Source organism: Electrona antarctica (genome assembly GCF_951216825.1).
Source record: "Electrona antarctica genome assembly, chromosome: 11".
Taxonomy (NCBI): Eukaryota; Metazoa; Chordata; class Actinopteri; order Myctophiformes; family Myctophidae; genus Electrona; species Electrona antarctica.
Window position 1 is genome coordinate 27,428,247 of NC_136792.1, and position 21,642 is coordinate 27,449,888.

Here is a 21,642-nt window from a genome sequence, read left to right on the forward strand (position 1 = left end):
CTTTCGGGGTGAGTTGTCTTCACTTTCGGGGTGAGTTGTCTTCACTTTCGGGGTGAGTTGTCTGACTGAATATGTATACCCTTTGAGCTCTTTTATATACTTTACTGAATATTTATTTCCCATTTATCCTTAATATAATCTAGATTCATTCAACCTTATCTTCCTGAATTACGGCATAGATCCACTGTTCTTGATTTCTCTCTCTCTCTCTCTCTGTGTGTGCGTGCATGTGTGTGTGTGTGTGTGTGTGTGTGTGTGTGTGTGTGTGTGTGTGTGTGTGTGTGTGTGTGTGTGTGTGTGTGTGTGTGTGTGTGTGTGTGTGTGTGTGTGTGTTAAACTTCTGAAGAAATGTGTAAAACTGTGTTGGCAACGTGGCCATAGATATGTTAATATTACCTGGACCCCTAATTTGTTTACTCAAGATGACAGACAACTCACCCCGCAATGTCAGAAAGTGAAGACAACTCACCGGGGTGAGTTGTCCGGACTTTCGGGGTGAGCTGTCCGTCCTTTCCCTTTACCAACTCGCCCAACTTGCCCCAGCGGAAAGTACAGACAACTCACCCCGCCATGTCAGAAAGTGAAGACAACTCACCGGGGTGAGTTGTCCAGTATTCAGGCCAAGCAGTAGCCTGACCAGTTTCTTTTGGGATGTCTGGAGGCTTGTTTTTAAGGCTGTTGTGTTGCTATCGTGCTATGGTACTATGAGGTGAGGTGCGTGGATAGTCAAAGTGACATTGGATGATGCATTCCTGTGCGTTCAAACCTGAAGCTAGGCCTATTTTGTTTACAGTCGCTTCAATCGCATCACTTTGGTCACGCAGGTCAGCACTGATTTAAATAAAAAGTCCCTTCGCTCATGTTGCGTGCAGATGAATTGGCTGTAGACACAGTCAATTAACTTTGGCAGTGTAACCAAAATGGACCCGCTAGTTCACACAAGGCGGATCGGTTCAATATATTTAACATAATTCCTGCTACTATATCATTTATGAGCAGAAAAATGTCTGTGCAAAGGGTTTGTATATTGTTTTTTCCACCACTGCCGAGTCCCGGCGTTCAGTTCCGTTGGATGGGTGAATACAACCAAACAGCCAAAACATTTCCAGGGTTCCGGACAACATCAGATTGGCTGTCAGGAGGACACATCAATGCGTGGAGTTGGGGGGAAGCGAACTTCACTTCAGTTGGATTTTTCCAGCCGGGGGGGAAGATACGACGTGACCATTCGCTTTGTTCGTGTCGCGCCACGCCCGTTCGCACAACTTCTCGTCTTTGAATTTACTTTGTATGTAATCGCGCCGCTCTAACTTTCAGGTCTGAACACTCCGTTCTCAATGTATTCTTACTGACCACCAGTGAGGAGATCCTGTACAGAAATCGTGTTCTTTGGTTGACTTTTTTGATTACTTTAGTTGCCATCACTGGAAAGATTTGCCTCTAAAATGGAACCCGGTAGGCAGCGTTCTGTTCACCTCCACCACCTGTCTCTCCCCACCAGATAGGATTGCATCCAGCTCACTGATGTACTATCAAACCAAATGCTTTTAGCCTACCGGTATATCAATCAATATAGAGTGATTTACGGTGTCAAAAGCCTTTTGGAGGTCTAGCATGACCATGCCGCAGTATTTGCCTGCATCCACCTTGTGTTTGATGTGGTCATTCAAATAGAGAAGGAATGTGTCAGTGGAATGGGATGTTCTGAAGCCAGATTGGAATATATGCATTAGTTGTTTTGTTTTTTGTTTTTCCAGTAAGATACTTTTCAACCAATTTTTTTCCCATAACTTTCAAGATGGAACTAAGAATATAAATAGGGCGGTAGTTTCTAAGTAAAACAAAAGGAAGTAAAGTCTAATTTACTTCCTTTTTTTGTACAGAGGGGTTACCCTCGCTACTTTTAAATCTTGAGGGACGTGTCCCTGTTTGATGGAGAGCTTTGTTATGTGGGTGATGCTTGAAGCAATGGAGGCGGCCGAGTCTCTGAGAAATTTGGAAGGGATGTTAACTTGTCATGGCCAGTGGCCTTGTTTTGTTGAAGGGCACTCCATTTTTTAAACACCTCATCAGTTGTTACAATTACCAGTTTAAAATCATCTTTGCGTATACACCTAGATTTTTGTAGAAAGCTTGGATGTGCTCTACTACTCAAAAAAGAGTGAGATGATATCACAGTTAATCACAGTGGATATGTTTGTAAGGATCGTGTCTAATAATAGGCCTATATAATAATAATAATAATAATAATAATAGTAGGCCTAGTAATAATAATAATAATAATAATATAAGTGAGACATGATTTGATGAAATAATCAATACATTTCAGATTTCTGCCTGCAATACTACCGATGTATCTAACATTTAAAATATTATTATTTATATCATCTCTGATAGGTCTCATGAAATGATTAGATGGCTAGCCTTGCATGATCCCGTATTAATTAGACCTATAATAGATTGAGATGCGGCCTACTTTGTGAGCATATGTTGGCATATATTGTGACTTGTCATATTGCTTATACATTTGTTTAAAATAATGAAAAAATGCTTCCATAATTCAGACAAAAGCCTCAATAGTATTTAATAGCCTACTTGCCATGGTTCCCATGACGCTATTATTCATGACAGTCATGTAGCCTACCAGCAAACGTCATAACTCAAAAGTTGACATAGAGACAGATTGGATAGTTGGTTGGTTACGTGCCTTTTTACATTAACGTTTAATTATCAAGTTTATATTCTTCGAGAAATTTCGATAATGATTGTATGGGATAGTGCTACTACGGAGTGAGGGTAAATCCGTGTACCTTTCGTTAGTCAAGACTGTTCATAATGTTCACTCACTGTACGTGCGCACCTCACGTGGTCAAAAGTGGTGCGGTCCTTTGAGCAGAGCTACTTCTCAAGAGTAGCAGCAGCCAACAGAAGCAGCAGCAGCTGAGAATGTGAGTAGCCTACTCTAAAGGACCTTTAGTAAAGGTAGCCTATCGGTTCATATGTGGTCCGTCCTCTATTTTCAGGATTGCGAGAAGACTTCGGCAGGACATACGCAACCGGCGATTGCGGTCAGCATACTGGCTGCTTATTTATAAAGTCCTGAGCGGCAGCCAGCCCACACTAAACCCAGGATTTTTTTTAACCGGGGTGGCAGCAGCTCAGAGAAGAGCTCTCCCCCTCTCTCCGCATCAGATGGACCAGGGACCACCGCTGGTTCACTGCGGGGCTTCATGCTAGAGTGAACCAGCCACGGCAGTGTCTCTCAGCCCGGATTCCTCCAGCTCACTGGCCGTTATGCAGTGACGGGGTTACACACCGGTTGAAGATGCAGTGACTCCAAAGTCAGAATAGACTGTAGTGTGTTGTGGACTGTGGAGACACGGGTTTATTCGGTGGGGTTATTTTTCTTTCCGCTGGACCTACACAAGCACCGATAATGGACTGAGATCCGCGGGTGACCGTGAACAACCTGCCGTGATTTCTCGCCTGTATAAATGATAGAGGATACCATGACACTGCTGTCTCTATTGGGTCGGATCATGCGTTATTTTCTGCTCAGACCGGAGACCCTGTTCTTGCTGTGCATCAGCCTGGCTTTGTGGAGTTACTTCTTCCACACGGATGAGGTGAAAACCATCGTCAAGTCCAGCCGAGATGCGGTCAAGATGGTCAAGGGGAAAGTGGCGGAGATCATGCAGAATGACAAGTTTGGCGGTCTGGACGTTCTGGACGCAGAGTTCTCCAAGACCTGGGAGTTCAAAAGCAACAATGTAGCGGTCTACTCCATCCAAGGGCGTCGGGACCACATGGAAGACCGCTTCGAGGTCCTCACTGACCTGGTCAACAAGAGTCATCCATCTATATTTGGGATTTTCGATGGCCATGGGGGCGAGGTAAGTTGTGGAGTGAAATGAAGTGAGGCAAGCCTCATGGACTGAATTTATATCTAGGCTATTATACATTATAACAGGCCAGGAGTTCCCAAACCCTTAAAGGGGCATTCCACTCATTTTCAACATTTTACTATGTCATTAATATACCTTAGAGCTGTTGTGTGGAAATAATAAAAAAAGTCCCCCCCATTCTGTGTTTCCTAGAACTGCAATTATGAAAAAATCATTAACATGGTGAAACACATCTTGATGACATCATCAAGATGTGATTCACCATGTTAATGATTTTTTTCAGACCTACAGTTCTAGGAAACACAGAATGGGGGGGACTTTTTTATTATTTCCACACAACAGTTCTAAGGTATATTAATGACATAGTAAAATGTTGAAAATGAGTGGAATGCCCCTTTAAGAGATATTTGGTGTTTGCCCCAAGCCAGGACCCAAACTTACAAAAATACATTAAGAATGAATCACTTCAGTCTTTAAAAAAAAAGTGAAAATAGATTATCTACAAACAAGCTACAACTGGTTGTATAGAGCTGCTGGTTTCACTCTTTCATTAAGAAGTTTTAAATGGAAATGTCTGTCATTTTTGAAAATCCTTTAAAATAATAACCATTAAAGGTCTATTTGGTTGCATGTACATTCTCTGAGTTAAAGTAACACACTGTATATGGGCCTATGTCCTAATCAATGCAAATTGCTGGCAGAGCATAGGTATGATACAAGGCATCTTGAAGTGGGTCATTCATCACTGATTTACCATAATGTCTCACTCCTCCGCAGTTGGTTCAGATGTCACAACAGTTACATTTCCATGGAGTGGTGCATGGTCACTCGCTTTGCACTGCCACTCGCCACACTGCCACTTGCCACAGGTCTCTACTGACACATTAGTGTCGGAGAGGTCTCCTATCTCTCCAAGTTCACAGTGCTAACAGATGTTGCCATTCCACTCAGTGGCACCAAGGGAACAGCCTGCCATAGAAATCTTTGTCATGACACCAAACAGATGTCACTTGAGGGGACAGAACAAGTCAGTGTGAGAGGGTCTTTTGTCAGTAAGAGAGAGTACAGTGATACATTTTGATGAGTAAACGGTGAACACATTTGAAAACCCAGACTTGTATTCATTTATATTTTCATACATTGTGTTCATTTGATTCTACTCTAATTACTTCTACTAGTGGTTCATACATTATGCAAACCCAGCCAGTCCAAGTGAATATGGCCATGCCATACTTTAAATCATATATCTTCTTATCTACCGGTGTGTGTGTGTATATACACAGTATATCTCGCTCGTGCACATCCGGGTGGAGGAGGTGCTGGTGTATGTTATAGGCAAGATATTGTACATCAAAGACAGAAAACTTTCCACTGCTTCTTTCAGGAAGGGACTGCACACTGCAATGATGATGGACAAGACTTAATGCTTCATCTCATTTTTTAGTGGTGCAACCACTCCTATAGACAGCTATGTGGGTCCCTGGGTCTGTCCCTGGCTGGCTGGGTCTGTCCGAGCACGAAAATAGCTTTTGGTTGGTTTGCACAACCAAGTGTCACTGTTGAGCAGCCTAACACACACACACACACACACACACACACACACACACACACACACACACACACACACACACACACACACACACACACACACACACACACACACACACACACATTAACTGTATATATGATGATTTGGGGTGTGACAGTACAGTATAGTAGAGGGACCCCACAGGCCCACACAGTAACTGTCATTTCTCAACCATATCGGACGCGGGACGGCTCGCCGGAACCGGGGTGGCCCCCTGGGCGCGTTCCTGGGGGTCTGGAACTTCCGGGGACCCCCCACGGAGTTGCACCACTCACTTCACACAGGTGTCATTTTCTCATTTATTTTAAGTGTTGTTTCTGGTTGCAGCTATAGCTGAAACTGAGCTACATGCAAAAGAGTAACTGGAAAAAATAGCCGCCCTGCACCTTTCCTCCCCTCATACCCCAGCAACGGCCAGGGCTCCTCATGATGAAGGCCCGTGGGCTGAACATGTTGGTTTCTAGTTGTTTTTCACCATTTCCCTCTCCTCTATGCACCCTCTCGGTTTGTCTCTGTGTTTTTGGGATGGGGGGTGATTTCTGATGTCATGGTCTCCCCTCTTCGTCTGAGTTTGACTTCTGTGGTACGATGGCATTCTAAATATAGTCGAGACGGAAGTAAGGATAGCTATTCTTTAAGGGGAAATTTCATTTTTGGCTGCGGCGGCGCTGAGCACTGCTGCTTTTGACCAAACGTGGTCGTTGGCTTGTTTTTTCCCAGATTTGATTTTTTGATTTGATTTGATTATCTTTATTTTGAATCTTCAGGTAAAACAGTAAAATAAAATAATAATAAAAAAGAACCACAATGCATGTATATTTATTTTTTGAATGAAATAAGAAAATTATGACAACAATGTGATCATTGATCTTCCACCTGAAGTTCAAAAAGGAGTAGGAAGAAGTAAATACTTATTTACTCCTACCCCCTACTTAAATATTCACCATCTCATTAAGTAATTACAATAATCATATAATCCAAGTGTTACTGCATCCATATACTCATTATACATATACTATATATACAGAGCCTGTGTGTTCTCTGTTCCTCCATGAAGGATACTGTATTGGGGTCCTCCCTGCAGCTATTACACATGCGGTTGAGAAGGGAGAGGGAGAATACTGTAAGATATGGTGAAGCACTGAAGAGCATAATTCGTCGCTGTCGGGAGGGAACCACTTTTTTCCCATTGTTTTTCTCCTCCTCAGTTGACAATATATAAAGTCACAATTATGAGTTCCAGATAATGTTATATTTTTAATTTCCTGAAAAATTAACATTTTGGAGTTAGGTGGTTTCTCCCTAACAGCAGATATATGAGAAAAAAAATTGAGAATGGAAAAGTAAGAGAGATTGGGAGATAATGAAAGTGTGTGTTCCAGATAATGTTATATTTTTAATTTATGTGTTATGTGTGTGTGTGTGTGTGTGTGTGTGTGTGTGTGTGTGTGTGTGTGTGTGTGTGTGTGTGTGTGTGTGTGTGTGTGTGTGTGTGTGTGTGTGTGTGTGTGTGTGTGTGTGTGTGTGTGTGTGAGAGAATGCCAATAGCAAGAGAGTGAGTGTATGAAGAGGAAAGCGAAGAGTGAGAAGAGAGCAGTAGGAGACAGTGGGTGTTCACATTTGCCCATTTAGACGAGACATATCATGTCCACAGGCAACAATTTGGTTTGTTTCATTCCTACACCCTCTTTTGAAGTGTATGCCAGACAGCAGCTTTTGGGACACTTCCTCTGCATAGAGAATTTAGATTTGCTTTTAAGCCTGAGGGCTGCAGATAAGGCAGAGATGCTTGGTGGCCCAGGGCAGCAGCAAGAAGGACTTGCTGCCTCCACTGGCAGAAGGAGGGTGAGATGTCACTCCTCTTTTCTGCATACTCTCAGCCGTCTCAGGCAGCTCCTCCACACGGCACACAGTTGAGTTGACAGGTTGACTGTAGAGCAGTTAAAATAATTCACCACAACGGTACAGTTGCTAGATGGTGTCCGGGTGAGTAAGCACTAATTTATACATGTGGCGTACGGCCATTCTGCTCACTGAAAATCAAGTGTGGTTGTAATTAGCGTTTACTAAGTAAGTTACAGCCAAAGTCTGTTCTTGTTCCCAGTCCTCCTGAGAGTCCTTGCATGTCACTGGAGCGGAACAGATGAAATGGCTGTCAGGGGGGACATCATTACATCTGGAAAGTGGAAACCTATCTCTTCACTTCTCTTACATTGGTTTCTTCCTGTCTTACAGTCTCACACTCAATTTTCAAAACTCCGGTTTCTTCCGAATTATACAATATATTATAATATTCAGTGGATTTATATGTGCCTGTTATCTGTTCAGTGCAGATAATTTATTTGAGCTGTCTGTCATACGATAATAATGTTCATGTACTGTAAATGATTGATAACCCTGGGCTGTTTCCCCGTCCATATAATGGTAACATGAGCCATTTCCTTATTAGTATTCACCATAGAGAGCCATTGATGTTCTCCTCACCATGGCTCACTGGCAGGCTTTGGCTTCAGGCACTGCACTATTAACTTTTTCGCTAAACGTAGCTAGGCTAATGGTACCTACTGGTGCTATCTATCTACGCGTATGTTCGTAGACAACCGTATACTCCATATATATAAAGCAGCGACCGCCACTTTACCTCTTAGCATTGCTCCGGTTAGAATGGAGAGCCTCCGTCCCCACCAGCTATGGGATCTTTAAATCCAGCTCCATTGAGCCTCCATTATAACAGGATTTATAATGCTAGAAGCGCTGTATCTCAAAGGTTCGAGAGCTGTCCATGGTGGGCCACCGCGCACAACCGACGATCGTAAATCATTTGTGAGTTTGTACCGCATCGCTGAGCAAATGTAACTGGTTGTAATGCTAGCTAAGGGGTCTGAGCTAATGCGACTGATACTGTGCTCATAACATAAGCCCCCACCTTCCTGAATAACCTGGAAAATAAACAATGGTCGTAGCGTTAGAGTGGACGGGGGCGTTCCTTAAGTGTGCGTATGCTGCCACCTGGCGGCACAGAAAAAGTTAAGGAAGAATACAGAAATTATATTTACTACCTGCTTCTTTAACATTGGTATTCTCCTGTCTGTGAATGGCTCCATGGATGAAAGCAGTATTGGTGACTTCTTTTTTCTTTTGCCATCCTTGTACCCTTTGTATTGCCATTTTTCCTTTCTTTAATGTCTGCTCTGTCCGTCATTTAAAATGGCGGCAATCAATGGCCTACAGTATGTTTGAAGGAGATGTTGAGAAAACAAGTAAAAAGACATCATCCATCTTGGCTCATCTTTACTTTACCGTACAGTTTGACAATAAAGGGCTTTTGTCAGTGAAAAGGCCAGTGTGTGTGTGTGTGTGTGTGTGTGTGTGTGTGTGTGTGTGTGTGTGTGTGTGTGTGTGTGTGTGTGTGTGTGTGTGTGCGCGCGCAATACTCCAGATGCGTAGGTTAGTACAGTTGTGTGTGTGTGGTTTGTGTGCGTGGGTTAGATAACAGGGACTTGAATGCCTCCTGAACCCACTCACACCAGAGAGATGGAATAAAAGAACCAGTATCTGATTAATTGCAATCTTGGCATTAGAGGATTCAAGAGACAGAGAGGGATTGGAGAAGAGTTTGAGAGAGTAAGAAAGTGGAGAGGTCTTAAATCAATGTATTTTTGTTACTCGTTTGTGAGGGAACGTGTGTGTGTGTGTGTGTGTGTGTGTGTGTGTGTGTGTGTGTGTGTGTGTGTGTGTGTGTGGGAGTGAGTGCATGTGTGTCGTGACGACCTGTCTGATTTTTTATCTTTCTCGTTTGTGAGGGAACGTGCATTCATGTGCTTGCGTGCGTGCGTGCGTGCGTGCGTGCGTGCGTGCGCAGCGTACAGTATCCCACTACTAGCAGATTTACTTTGGGAAATTGGTTATTAGTGAGAGAGGAGCAGACAGGCTGGGTACTAAGCCTATTTATTATCTTGTCTTCCAGAGAAAAGCATAACTACACTCAGTACACTGTGACTGTCTTGCCATGTTCCTATTCAGGTTCCTATTCTCTGACAGACACATGCTTCACCTGATCTTTGACCCCAGCCAAAAGCCTTGTCCACTGGATGGACAAAGCCACTCATTTCAGAAAATCAAACCAGAGTGGCCAGTATTCACCCGCTTTAATGCTAGAATAAGTTGACCATATTACCAAGGGCTCAAATACTAGGCCCCCTCCTGTTTTCGCTCCATATTATATATCTCTGTTACTGTCCCTACGTCCTCCTTGGACCGACTTCTAAAATGTCAGCCTGTTGTCCTTGATGTCAAATGTGTGTGCAGCAGAGAGTGGAGCACGGTGATGTTGTCCTGGAAAAAGAGCATCAGTACTGCAAAGACTCCAAGAGAGCTGGACACTCATCTGAGAACTCTTCTGACCTTTTGGGTAAATCATCCCTGGTGGTAGTGGTGTTTGTTTTCCTGTAGCTAGAGAACTGTCGGGGAACGTCTGAGGAGAGAAGCCACGGAGTGAGAGCACTGCATGCCAGCCCTGCTCAATGTGTAGGATAATGGTTGCTGTTTTCTGCCAGGAGAGAAAGCCTAAATGTTTTGTCCTTTTAGTAAACATCTGTGGTCTCTTTCCCCCACCACATACTTGCTACTCAAAATAATTGCCAGTTATTTTAGGATATTTTTACCCTGTACGCAGCAATGCATGACAGGGTATCGCAATCACTTCAGTGTGTGTGTGTGTGTGTGTGTGTGTGTGTGTGTGTGTGTGTGTGTGTGTGTGTGTGTGTGTGTGTGTGTGTGTGTGTGTGTGTGTGTGTGTGTGTGTGTGTGTGTGTGTGTGTGTGTGTGTGTGTGTGTGTGTGTGTGTGTGTGTGTGTGTGTGTGTGACTGGAGGGTGGATGGACAGATCTCCACAAAACTTGGTGAGAACCAGCAGCAGGTTGCCCCCGGAAGAGATGATTAATGATTAACGTTTGGGTTGAAAGGGTCAAAAACCAAGGTTACGGTTAAAATTCAGAATGCATGGGCAGATTTTCATGACTGTCCCAAAGTCATGATTAACTTTTGGGTCAAAAGGGTCAATGTCATACTAGAAATTATATTATTGGCCATATCTCAGGACAGAGAGACATAGCACAAACGTATGTAGTTCTTATGATTTTATATATGATTTAATTAGATTAAATTAGAACAAGAGATTATGGTTAGGAATGGATGGGGAGTACACCCCTATGTGTTTTTGGTTTACGTGTAACTTTGAATGCACCTACATATGAGTGTTTTTTGTTATAGCATTGTGTGACAGTATGCATTGCATACAATACATGACTAGCGTTTAAAGGGAAACTTTAAGTCATTGTTGATTAATCTAAACAATGACTTGAAACATGTTGTACCATGTCATTGGACATACGACCAATTTCGCTCACGTAAGCTCGCTTATTTTTCCTCTCACATCAGAACAATGGGATTTAGGTTAAACATCTGTGAAATGATCCTTTAAATAAAGCGTTCAGAAGGCTCAGTCTGCAGTTAGTTCTGTCTGACTGACTGTTCAATAATTCAACACGTCTTCTGTCAAACACTACCGCTTAACCCCCTGACTAAATATTCACCTACCTCCAAACACTACTGCTTAACCCCCTGACTAAATATTCACCTACCTCCAAGCCATTCCAACACACGCAAGCACACACACACACACACACACACACACACACACACACACACACACACACACACACACACACACACACACACACACACCTGTTACACTGTGTTAACGATGAGTTCAAAGGTTGGTAGAGTTGAAATAAGTTTGGAAGTTGTTTCACACACACACACACCTGTTACACTGTGTTAACGATGAGTTCAAAGGTTGGTAGGGTTGAAATAAGGTTGGAAGTTGTTTGTGAAATTCAAACTTTGTGGTTGTTGGCCACACAGTCCTCTGCTGGTTCTCTGCAGGTCTCTCTCTCTCTCTCTGAATTGGGTTGGCAGTGAATTAATGGGGCTCAATGACTCTGTCTCCAAGGCCATGTCTGGTGCCCCCTAGTCTAGGCCCCCCACTGTGTGCACACTGGACCTCTCAGCTGCATGCCTGCATGTGCATGTGTGCACTAATGTAACTCATGTGATGTTGTTGTCCCTGTTTTGTATGCTGGGCATGCTGACTGTGTGGGAAGTCTAGGATTTAAGATTAGATTGTAGACCTTGTAGAGCAGATAGAGTCTGTCCCCAACTGCCAATTACTATACTCCAAGTCACAGTAATGTTAAGCTGTCACTCTTTATGGTCTCAAGTCTGTGTTTGTTCCACAGCCAGTCAACAAACTATAAATCAAATCACATGACTGGACTGGTGTGGACACAGTAAAATCCTCAGTGTTAATGTATCCATTTGTATATACAATGTTTGAGTATACAACCAAATGAACCTCACAGGCCCGATATGGGTTCCATTTGTATACTCTCAGAGTTAAAGTAACACTGAGATTTTTATTGTGTTAGTGTGTGTGTGTGTGTGTGCGTGTGCGCGTGTGCGTGTGCGTGCGCGTGCGTGCGTTTGCATGAGTGCCTGAGCAAAAAGGGATGTCACAGTTGCAGCCCGTCTGCCTGCTGTCTTGGCAGTGGGGCAGGTTGTAGAAAAAATTTGGCCCAGGGAGGGTTGTCACGTCGCAGCTGCTAAAGTGACATTGGCGAGTGTTGTGGAAGTTGTCAGTGATTTGGTCGTACTCAGCCGCTGAGATGCCTCTCAGCTGGGCCTTTGGGCAGGGCAGGTGCATTCTGAAAAGCAGGCTTTGTGGTTATATTTGTACAAATACGTATGAAACTGTTGCATTGTGTTGTGTGCCTTTCATAGTGCTCACATGGTGTTGAGTGTATGTGTATAATGTTGGCTTTTTATCGTGTGTGTGCGCACGCGCGTGTGTGCGTAATGCGTATGCATGTGCGTGTGGTGTGATGTGGCGTGGTGTGGCGTGGCATCACTGGCGTGGTCTGGCGTGGCTCTGTCTGGAGCCCGTCTGCTAGACACATGTGTTCTACCGTCTGCCGAACATCAAACTGCACAGACAGGAGGAATGTAGCTGATATGAGCGTCTGATGCTAGCAGATGGTTTCTATCTATTGCAGAAGCAATAAGCTATAAACCGCTGTGAACCAATCCACTGCCAGTTTGCCTGTAATTTGAAGACTCACTGGATCAGGAGAGAAGATCACACTCTATGCCATTAATCTGTACTTGTAAGTTAAATTGAGAGGAAGAGTGGGTTTTGTATATGCCTAATTGCCTATACACTTAGTAGATTAAAGTGTTTGAATCTCTGTGTGCGTGTGTGCATGTGTTGGTGCTTGCATGCATGCAATGTGTGCACGAGTGTGTGCTTTGTGCATGTGGGGTATGTGTGCCAGCCTGCCAGGCACTTGCAATCCTGCTGAATCTTGGCTGTGTGTACTTGTGATTATGGTCCTGAGAGGGTGTTTTGTTTGTTTCCTTCTCGGTCTTCTGGGGCAGCTGGTGAGATGGATGAGGCAGGGTGCAGCTAATGACTGTTGTGAGTGGTCCACTGGGAATGATACCCAGCCGCGGACAGAAACCAAGTAAATGTACTTGAGTGCTTTTGGAGTATTCGTTTTTTGTATTTTGTCTGTTTTGTCCGCCTGTCTGTTACAGCTAATCTCTGCCACCATTGGCCTGGTTGCTGCCAAACTGTGCTCACAGTCACACTCCCTGGATGCCAAAGCAGAACCTCTGCCCCGAATTTTTCAGATCAATTCTCCATATTCCATCCTGGTATGATTGGCTTCCAAAGTTTGCAGGAATGGTCAGTTTTTAACAAAATGTCTCAAATCATGAATGCAGCGTGCAATGTTCATAACATTTTGCACGCACATTCCCACTAGGCAGAGGAAGAAATGCCCCCCTTTCACATTGGCCAGTTTTAGCGCCACCATATAGCGCCACCAGGAGGCCACAATTATTTCTATAATATTTCTTTGTGATCCTGTCATAATAAATCCTCTACCTACAACACAGTGACTCACTTCAAGTTCCATCTACTGTAAGTAATTGTCTATTGGCATTTTTCACATCTGCTTTTTTATAGCGCCACCAGGAGGCAGAGTTTTACAAAACACATTTTTTTATATTACTAATGCAGATTTTGTCCAGTACCATAGAGTTATAATATATCTAGAGAACGGATTGAGGAGGATAGCCCGCACCCCCGCTATTCAATGGAAGTTGCTCAGTGGCGTTTTGAAGCCATAGAAGAATGACGAAGTCTTCCGGGTAGTACCCCTCGAGCGTTGATATGATTGGTTGGCTCCTAACGTAGTACCCCTCGAGCGTTGATATGATTGGTTGGCTCCTATCGTAGTACCCCTTGCGCTGTTCTTGTGGTACCTCTGCGTCACGTCTACGTCACAAATTCATTCATAAATTTAACCGGGGCCCAGTCCGCTTGCAGTACCAGGTTTTGACCAGTAGACGAGACCGCTTCAACATTGCCCAGCCATTTTGATCTCTATAGTGTGATCAAGACGTAACAAAATTGTCTTTTGGCTATAACTGCTACTTCTATGATCACTTCAGAAGAAAAATGTAGACCCGGGCCATCAGTTGGGCTTGTATACAGTATATGATTTGTGAATGATGCTTCACTATCTTGTTGAATAGGTTATGGAGTGTTCTATGTATAATGGGGCATTCTGGGTCACAGGTTGGTGTCCCATACAGTTGGGTGGTAAGTCACCCTGGGCAAAACCTATGCTGTAGAGGCTATCATTTGTTTGGGCGGAAGTTGCAGGATTTTAGCGGAAGTATCGCCCAAGGAAATTACGTTGATGCTTTACAAATCAGTTCTCCGCGAAGTGTTGTGATTGGCCGGGAAAATATCGTATCCTGTGGAAATACATCTGACGGATGTTCTGGACGTTACATCCGCCAATAGCTTCTCTGCCTTACGTTGTGACCAGGCTTTTCTTTTCGCAGATAAGTAAGACTGGGACCGAGGCTAGTGGTAAGTTCACTTGCGGATAAGAAGGTTGGGAATTGATTAGCATACTGGAGAGGAAGCTTATGGTGATGTGAGCTAGATGTGAACAGTAGCAGCTCAAGCCTCTTCATGAGATAGATTGTCTTTAGGCTAAGAGGAGCAGAGTAGACCGCAGGGCAGATTAGATTGACAATAATCCTACACGATAGTAAGTATATTACCATAACCCATGTTTTTCTGCTGGGTATTCAGCTATCTTCTTTTTTCCCGCTGGCTTTCATATATCTTCTCTTTGTTTTGCTGTTTTATTTAGTCTTTTTCCGTCTGTGTCTCACTGTTCTCACATGTTTCAATTTGTGTTTGTTTATACATCCAGTCCATGCATATGGTAGTAGTTGTTTATAACTGTCGGTAGATTTTGCCCTCTGGCTGAGCTGCTTATTGAGTTCATCCAGGGGCAGAGCTCACAGTTAAATACACTGGATGAGGACATGAACGATGGATGGTGGAGATAAAGAAAGATGTTTCATCAGAAGATGAGAGGAGAGATGCATGTTGGCGTGTGCCTGACAGTTATTCTGGATAGGATGAGAGAGTGAGAGGGAACAAAGGAATGGGGAAGATGTTATACACAGTTGAACTTGAGAAGAACGGTGTGGCCAGAGGGGTTGATGGAGCGGTAGAGATTTAGAGAACGGAGGAAGACACCATACGCGGCCTACAGAGATGAAAGGGGAAGGCAGAAAAATTAAGGAAGCTCTTGTATTTCAAGCCTGCAGTACACAGAAAATAAATATTCAGGTCGGGATAATAATTCATCCTATCAGGAGAGAGAACTCATACAGCATATAGGATAAACGAGTTTGTGAAAAGAATTGTGAAAAAAAGTGAAAGAAAAGCACACAAAATTGGAATTGGAACACTATTAAATGTAAGCTGGTTTCTCTCGGATGACATTGGTGAACTACCTGAAAATGTATTTTGTGTAGACCCAGTCACAGCTCAAAAGTAGACCCAGTCACAGCTGATGTCACTACAGTATGACGAAACAGAACCACTTCCAGTTATGACGTATAGATAGAATCTTTATTACTGTGGTAAAAAAGCAATGTTTCCCGGCCCCGGGGGTTCAGCGGTTAACTGACCTTTTCAGAACTGTGCTGCTGTGCTGAATAGACCACAGGAATAATAAAATCATATCAATGCTGCATTTCAGTTCAAATCCCACATTGTTTACCTTCTGTGCTGTTGTCATCTTGACCTTACCAGCTGTGAACTCATTCAAAAGTGTAATTATTTTCAATACAGCATTTCAAACACAAATCCATGATTTGGCAGAGAGGCCTAGGGTCGCTGCTATTAAATCCTTTAATGTGAGATTAGAAGTATTTGATGGTCCAGAAGATATAATTTTATTTTCCCACAAATGCGGCATAATGGCTTGTTGAAATGACTTCTGCCCCACATCACCTGGCTCAACGCTGTGTGTGCGCGAGCACGTGCGTGCGTGCGTGAATTTCCACAGAGAGAAGTACTGGAGTAATACTCCATGTCTTACTCTCTCTCTCTCTCTCTCTCTCTCTCTCTCCACTGCATGTCTTACTTCTTCTCGTCTTCATTGACCTTTACGCTCTGTTTCTATCTCCCTCCACCTTTCACTTCCTGCTCCTCCACTTCAACACTCCCACCCCATCCCTTCCCCTCCCTGCAGAGTCACCTTATCTCTCTGCAGTCTGTCTGATTTATTTATCACTGCTCTGAAATATTAAAGAGTCTGCAGCCTCCAGTCCTGGGGGGAGCCCATGTCTTTTCCTTAACGTGCACGCGTCCGTGCACACAGACTGTGCCACCGTGTCTTTCAAGCAGAGCACACAATGTGAACTCTGTGCTCCACCATATACAAGCTACTTGGTGTATTATCATTTTAGAAAGAGCCTCCTCCTGGCTGTTACAAACAGACAGTAGATGTATGCATACCGTCAGTAGTACTGTTAGTGTTTGCCTACAGTATGCTGATGGTGGCTCTTAGAGTGAGTAGCAGGGCTCTGGGAAGAACCATGAAATCCTGACTCATTTGAGATCACGAGTTCGCAACTTCACATGTGTGTGCGCGCACACACACACACACACACACACACACACACACACACACACACACACACACACACACACACACACACACACACACACACACAGGACGCGTGCTACTATTCTTTGACAGATTCCTCTCGGGGGAGGTAGCTGAAGCTAAAAATAATGAGCAGGCCAAAGTGGCAGTGGGCCTGATCCATGGTTCTCCCACACCTGCTGTGGAAACTGGGCTGCTTGCTGCCTCTGATAATTCGCACACGGTCCTCCCTCACACAGCAGGCGTACACTCTTGTAAACCAATGTTCAAGCCGCTGGCGAATGCAATGCATGAAAATGATGAAAGGTATAACTTTTTTAAATTCAAAGCTAGGCTATTTGTTGTTCTGTATAGAGTCTACTTCTCTCAGTTAAGCAAGTGAGCAGTAAGGTACTTCCAAGTAGTATGGAAATGTGGCCATAGGAGTGGAGTGTGTGTCACCGTCCCTTTAGGGCTACTCAGCTTAAGATGGCTCAGGGGCCACTCAGTGAAATACCAAAAGTCCAAGGGCCGCAAGCCCAAATAATGTTGGTCCTATATTGGATTTTTTTGTCAGTGATTTTCTAACACACTATGGCCCCTTTTATGACTAGTCTAAAAATTGAGGAAACATACAGAAAACAGCCTACATTTCCATCTAGGAAAGGCCAAACCTCATTGAACAAAATGATTGTCATGACATGGAATGATTAATAAAATGATTAGGCTTTTATTCACAAAATGTGAAGAGAACATGAACAGATTACAGTTGCAAATAAATCAAATATCAGAGGTAGACCAAGAGGCCAATACTACTCAAATTAATAAGCCATATCACAGTCTCATGGACTGGTACAAATAATAACATACCTATAAATTACAGTTTTTTCCTATATGGGTTCAGGCTCTCTGGATATAATGATAAGGCTCTCTGGACATAAATGATTCCAAATCAAGAAACAGGCTTCATTCACCAAATGTGAATAGTAACAGTGCAACAATGTAAGTCAGAAAAGTGCAATATACTCAATTTATATATACAGGTAGGCCTATACTTGAAAACATGCCTACAGCTGGCTTGACAAACACAACAGAGAATCATGAATATCTTGCAGTGACATTCAATCAATCACACTTTACTTTACTAATTACTGCCTACAAATTAAAACAAATAGTTTCATAAACCAGCTAAATCATGTTTGATTTGGGCGACATCTGTTAAAGAGGAGGCAGGAGAGAGACGACATACATCGGGGACGGTAAACGGTAAACGCCACAACTACGTGACGAGAGAGAGAGAGAGAGAGAGAGAGAGAGAGAGAGAGAGAGAGATGGGAGGGAGGGAGAGAGGGAAGGGGGAGAGAAAGAGAGAGCGAGGGGGAGAGATAGAAGGAGAGAGAGGGAGGGATGGAGACTAGAGAGAGAGAGGGAGATTTCTTATGTGACACTTGAGTCGTGGAGGTTCTGCTGTATGCAGACAGTCGTGCATGCATGGGTGCTTGTCAATGAAAGCGTTGCGCTGTTTTGACTTGATAATTCCCATTGTTGAAGGCACTTTCACATACATAGGTTGATCCGAAACAAGCCAGGAAGATCTTCTTTGCACAAGCACAAAACATATGCTGTTTTCTGTCCGCGCCCGTAACTTGTTTGCACTTCCTCATATGACAGTGTTGTTTACCGAACGCAAGCCGATCTACAACTGCTCAACGCGTCGTGGATGCATGCTGTAGCTGTGCTTGTGGACTTGTAAATCGACAACAACACGCCCACGTTTTGTCAGCAGGTAGAACAAACAGCTCAGTAGCACATGATCGAAACGCTAGAAATGACTTTTCCACACTGAAAGCAGAACTTTTTTTATTTTATTGGTATGACCATGACTGGCCGCTGACATTTTTTTCTCAGTCAAATCAACTTGACTAGAGGCAACCAACCTCAGGGCGGGGACAGAAATGACCTCCAGTGGGCTGAGCTCACTGACTCACTGTGTAGTTCAATGTAATGCTTTGTCACCTAATGAAGAGAGTCTTGTGTGGAATGATAGGGCAGTGAACCTGGGCTGGATCCTTTCCTTCACGCTTTGTGTTCAGTCTTTGCTCAGTGTGTGTGTGGGATGGCTCACAGGCTCAGCCTCCTACACAACACAGCTAGCTTCAGACCCACCAGGCAGATTGATGCTGTGCAGGCTTCTATTCTGCCTCTGTCTCTGTCCATGTCACTGGCATTAGTCACACACACACATACACACACACGTACGCACGCAGTGTCTACTTCTATGTGGGTTACTCCTACTCACTGAAGTTAGCTAGCCTATCACACAATATTCCATGTTGTCAAGATATACACACTTAACATTCCTCCACCCATCCAAAGTCCAATAAAACCAATCAATCCTCTGATTGATAGAGGACTATGTTGCTCACTAAGTCCTCTTTTGCTGACACACGCACGCGTGCGCACACACACACACACACGCACAAACGCGCACGCGCATGAAGACACATTCATTTTCAAGTTGCCCCATAAGGGCAGCAGTGGATGGAGTCTTGCAGATGAATATTGATTTTCATGAACGTCTGAATGTTTATCAACTAGTGCCCTGCACTGTCACACACACACACACACACACACACACACGCACACACGCACACACACACACAGGCATTGCATCGATCGCTGTGTTTTTTCCTGCTCATTGATGAATGGGAATGCAGACTTGGGTGAATGCCAGAAGACCAATGTTGAAATAGGTCCATATTAGGAAGCTTTCATCCGTAGTCACACAAACCCACTGATGTGTGCCAGTGTGTGTGTGTCTGTGTGTCGCAGGGTGTATGACACATCTGCATGCACACACCCAATACATCAATCGAGCACTTGTTGTCTTTGTGCGCATATTCGTCGATTGTTGTTTTCCCTCTGTCACCAATCTGAGACAAGAGAAGACAGGCAGGTTTTTGTAATTAACGTGATGAATGCTGGAGAGAGAAGGGAATGATGGCATTAGAGAGGAGAGGAGAATAAATTGAGACATCAGGATATGAGAGAGAGGGAGAGAGATGCTAAGGTAAATAAATTGACAAGTGAAACACGGTGACTTGAGTTGTGAGCAAGTGTGAGCGACTGAGTATGAGTGCATGAGGGAGGCAGTAATATAGATGACACCTGCTGAGTACTGCTTTATTAAAATGAAAAGCCATCAATTTCTTCCCACATAGAGCATAGCAGTGGGCGTGGCCATTTATTTTCCCCATAGAGATTTACACAAATATAGATCAGTTAATTTTAAGCCTAGAATCAAGCCACGCAGGATCCTGGTGAATCATGACCATAACCCCTTTGATTCTGTGAAGAAAGAATAATGAAAACCGGTATACAAAGGGTATTTATTAAATGTAGTATATCATATAATTAATTATGCAAAATATGTTTTCACGCCCACTGATATGCTCTATACACATACACATACAGTATAAATCTCCTTCACGCCCACTGATATGCTCTATACACATACACATACAGTATAAATCTCCTGGCAAAAAAATAAATCTGCAGAAAGCCACGCTTCCTGCCTGTCTTTTTTATGGCTGCCCCAAATAGTCAGCTACTGGTTTGGTTCAACATTCTTCATGGGAAGTAGCTGTGTGTTGTTCTTTTTTTTATATGTGTGTTAGTAAATTATATGTTTGGTTACACAAAATATAGACACTGTTATGGGTTAATATTTGTGTGAATATCGGTGGTTAATGGTAAGAGTGCAACATTGATTGACAGATTGATTGACATTTTTATCGACTAAAATGTATACATAAACATAATTGTATGTATGTGTCAAAAGGATAAAACACAAAAAAGTGAGCTTATTTCTATTGTGGTCCTTTGAGTACAAAATGTGTGTACCAACCATAATGAGTAGGCCTACAACAACATGGGATACTGTAAATGGAACCTGCCAAAACTCAACTAATGGATTCATGACAGAATATGTGTTATCTATGAAATGCATTCTCACAGATTTACGGTCTCAGTTTCCATGCATGAATCAGTCTTTATTGACTTGCCTGATTTATTATTTATGTCTTTATGTGTCTTTACTTTTATGGTTCAATGTGTCTTGTACTACCTGGCATACATGTATATGCTATTGTATTTAGGACCACAGGTAGAGGCACATCCACGTGTTTCTACTGGGAATTACGGCAGATAATTATTATATTCATTTGTTATTACTATTATTATTATTATTATTATTATTATTATTATTATTATTATTATTATTATTATTATTATTATTATTATTATTATTATTATTTATTTATTTTCTGTATCTGAGAGCAATGCAACAAGTTGAATTCCTTCCTTGTATGAATGTACTTGGCCAGTAAACAGTCTGTTTCTGAGCTCTGTTTAATCGCAGTGGCCCAGCTGTATGGAGATTAGAGACACCATGAATGGATGAATGGGAATCCGGGAAGCAGAGAGATTGATTAAGGAGGGTGGAGATTGCACCTGTGCTGCAATGTGCCCTGCAGTGGCAAGAGGCCTTCAGAATGATAACTACTCTGATGACTCAAGCTACATTTTATTATATATATATATATTTTTTTTTATTTCTATGTTTTGCAAATGTATTAATGCAGACAGAACATATAGATGTACGGTACAAGAATAAACCTTTCATATAGGACACATATGAATTTACAATATATGATATGCATACATAATATAATAATAGAGGGTATGCGTGTGACATCATCATCATACACCGAAGTTATGCGGGGACGCTTACTGAGCGGCAAGAAACTAATTCCTGGCCTTGACAGCCCATACATCCAAACAGAAAAGTCCTGTCTGATTGCATTAAACAACATTATAGCCCAGGCGGTGGCGTAACCGTCTGGGCACCCGACTGGTAATCCAGTCGCAGTGTGCCGCGGGTTCGACTCCCGAGCCCGACACGGCCTTTACTGCATGTCTTCCCCCATCTCTCTCCCGTTTCCTGTCAGCCTACTGTCTGTCCCTTCAAAAACCAATAAAAGGCGTAAGCCGCAAAAAAAAATAT

The 21,642-nt window shown here is 43.1% G+C and overlaps 1 protein-coding gene across 2 annotated transcripts in view; it reads left to right on the forward strand.

The window, feature by feature from the left end:
• The first annotated feature begins 2,985 nt into the window (after positions 1-2,985).
• ppm1lb (protein phosphatase, Mg2+/Mn2+ dependent, 1Lb) overlaps positions 2,986-21,642 on the forward strand; it is a 53,220-nt gene continuing 34,563 nt past the window's right edge. For both annotated transcript variants that reach the window (XM_079514243.1, XM_079514242.1), the window contains exon 1: positions 2,986-3,893. In XM_079514243.1, coding sequence (XP_079370369.1) covers positions 3,495-3,893 — 399 coding nt within the window. In that variant the 5' untranslated portion in view covers positions 2,986-3,494. The remainder of the gene's footprint in view (positions 3,894-21,642) is intronic.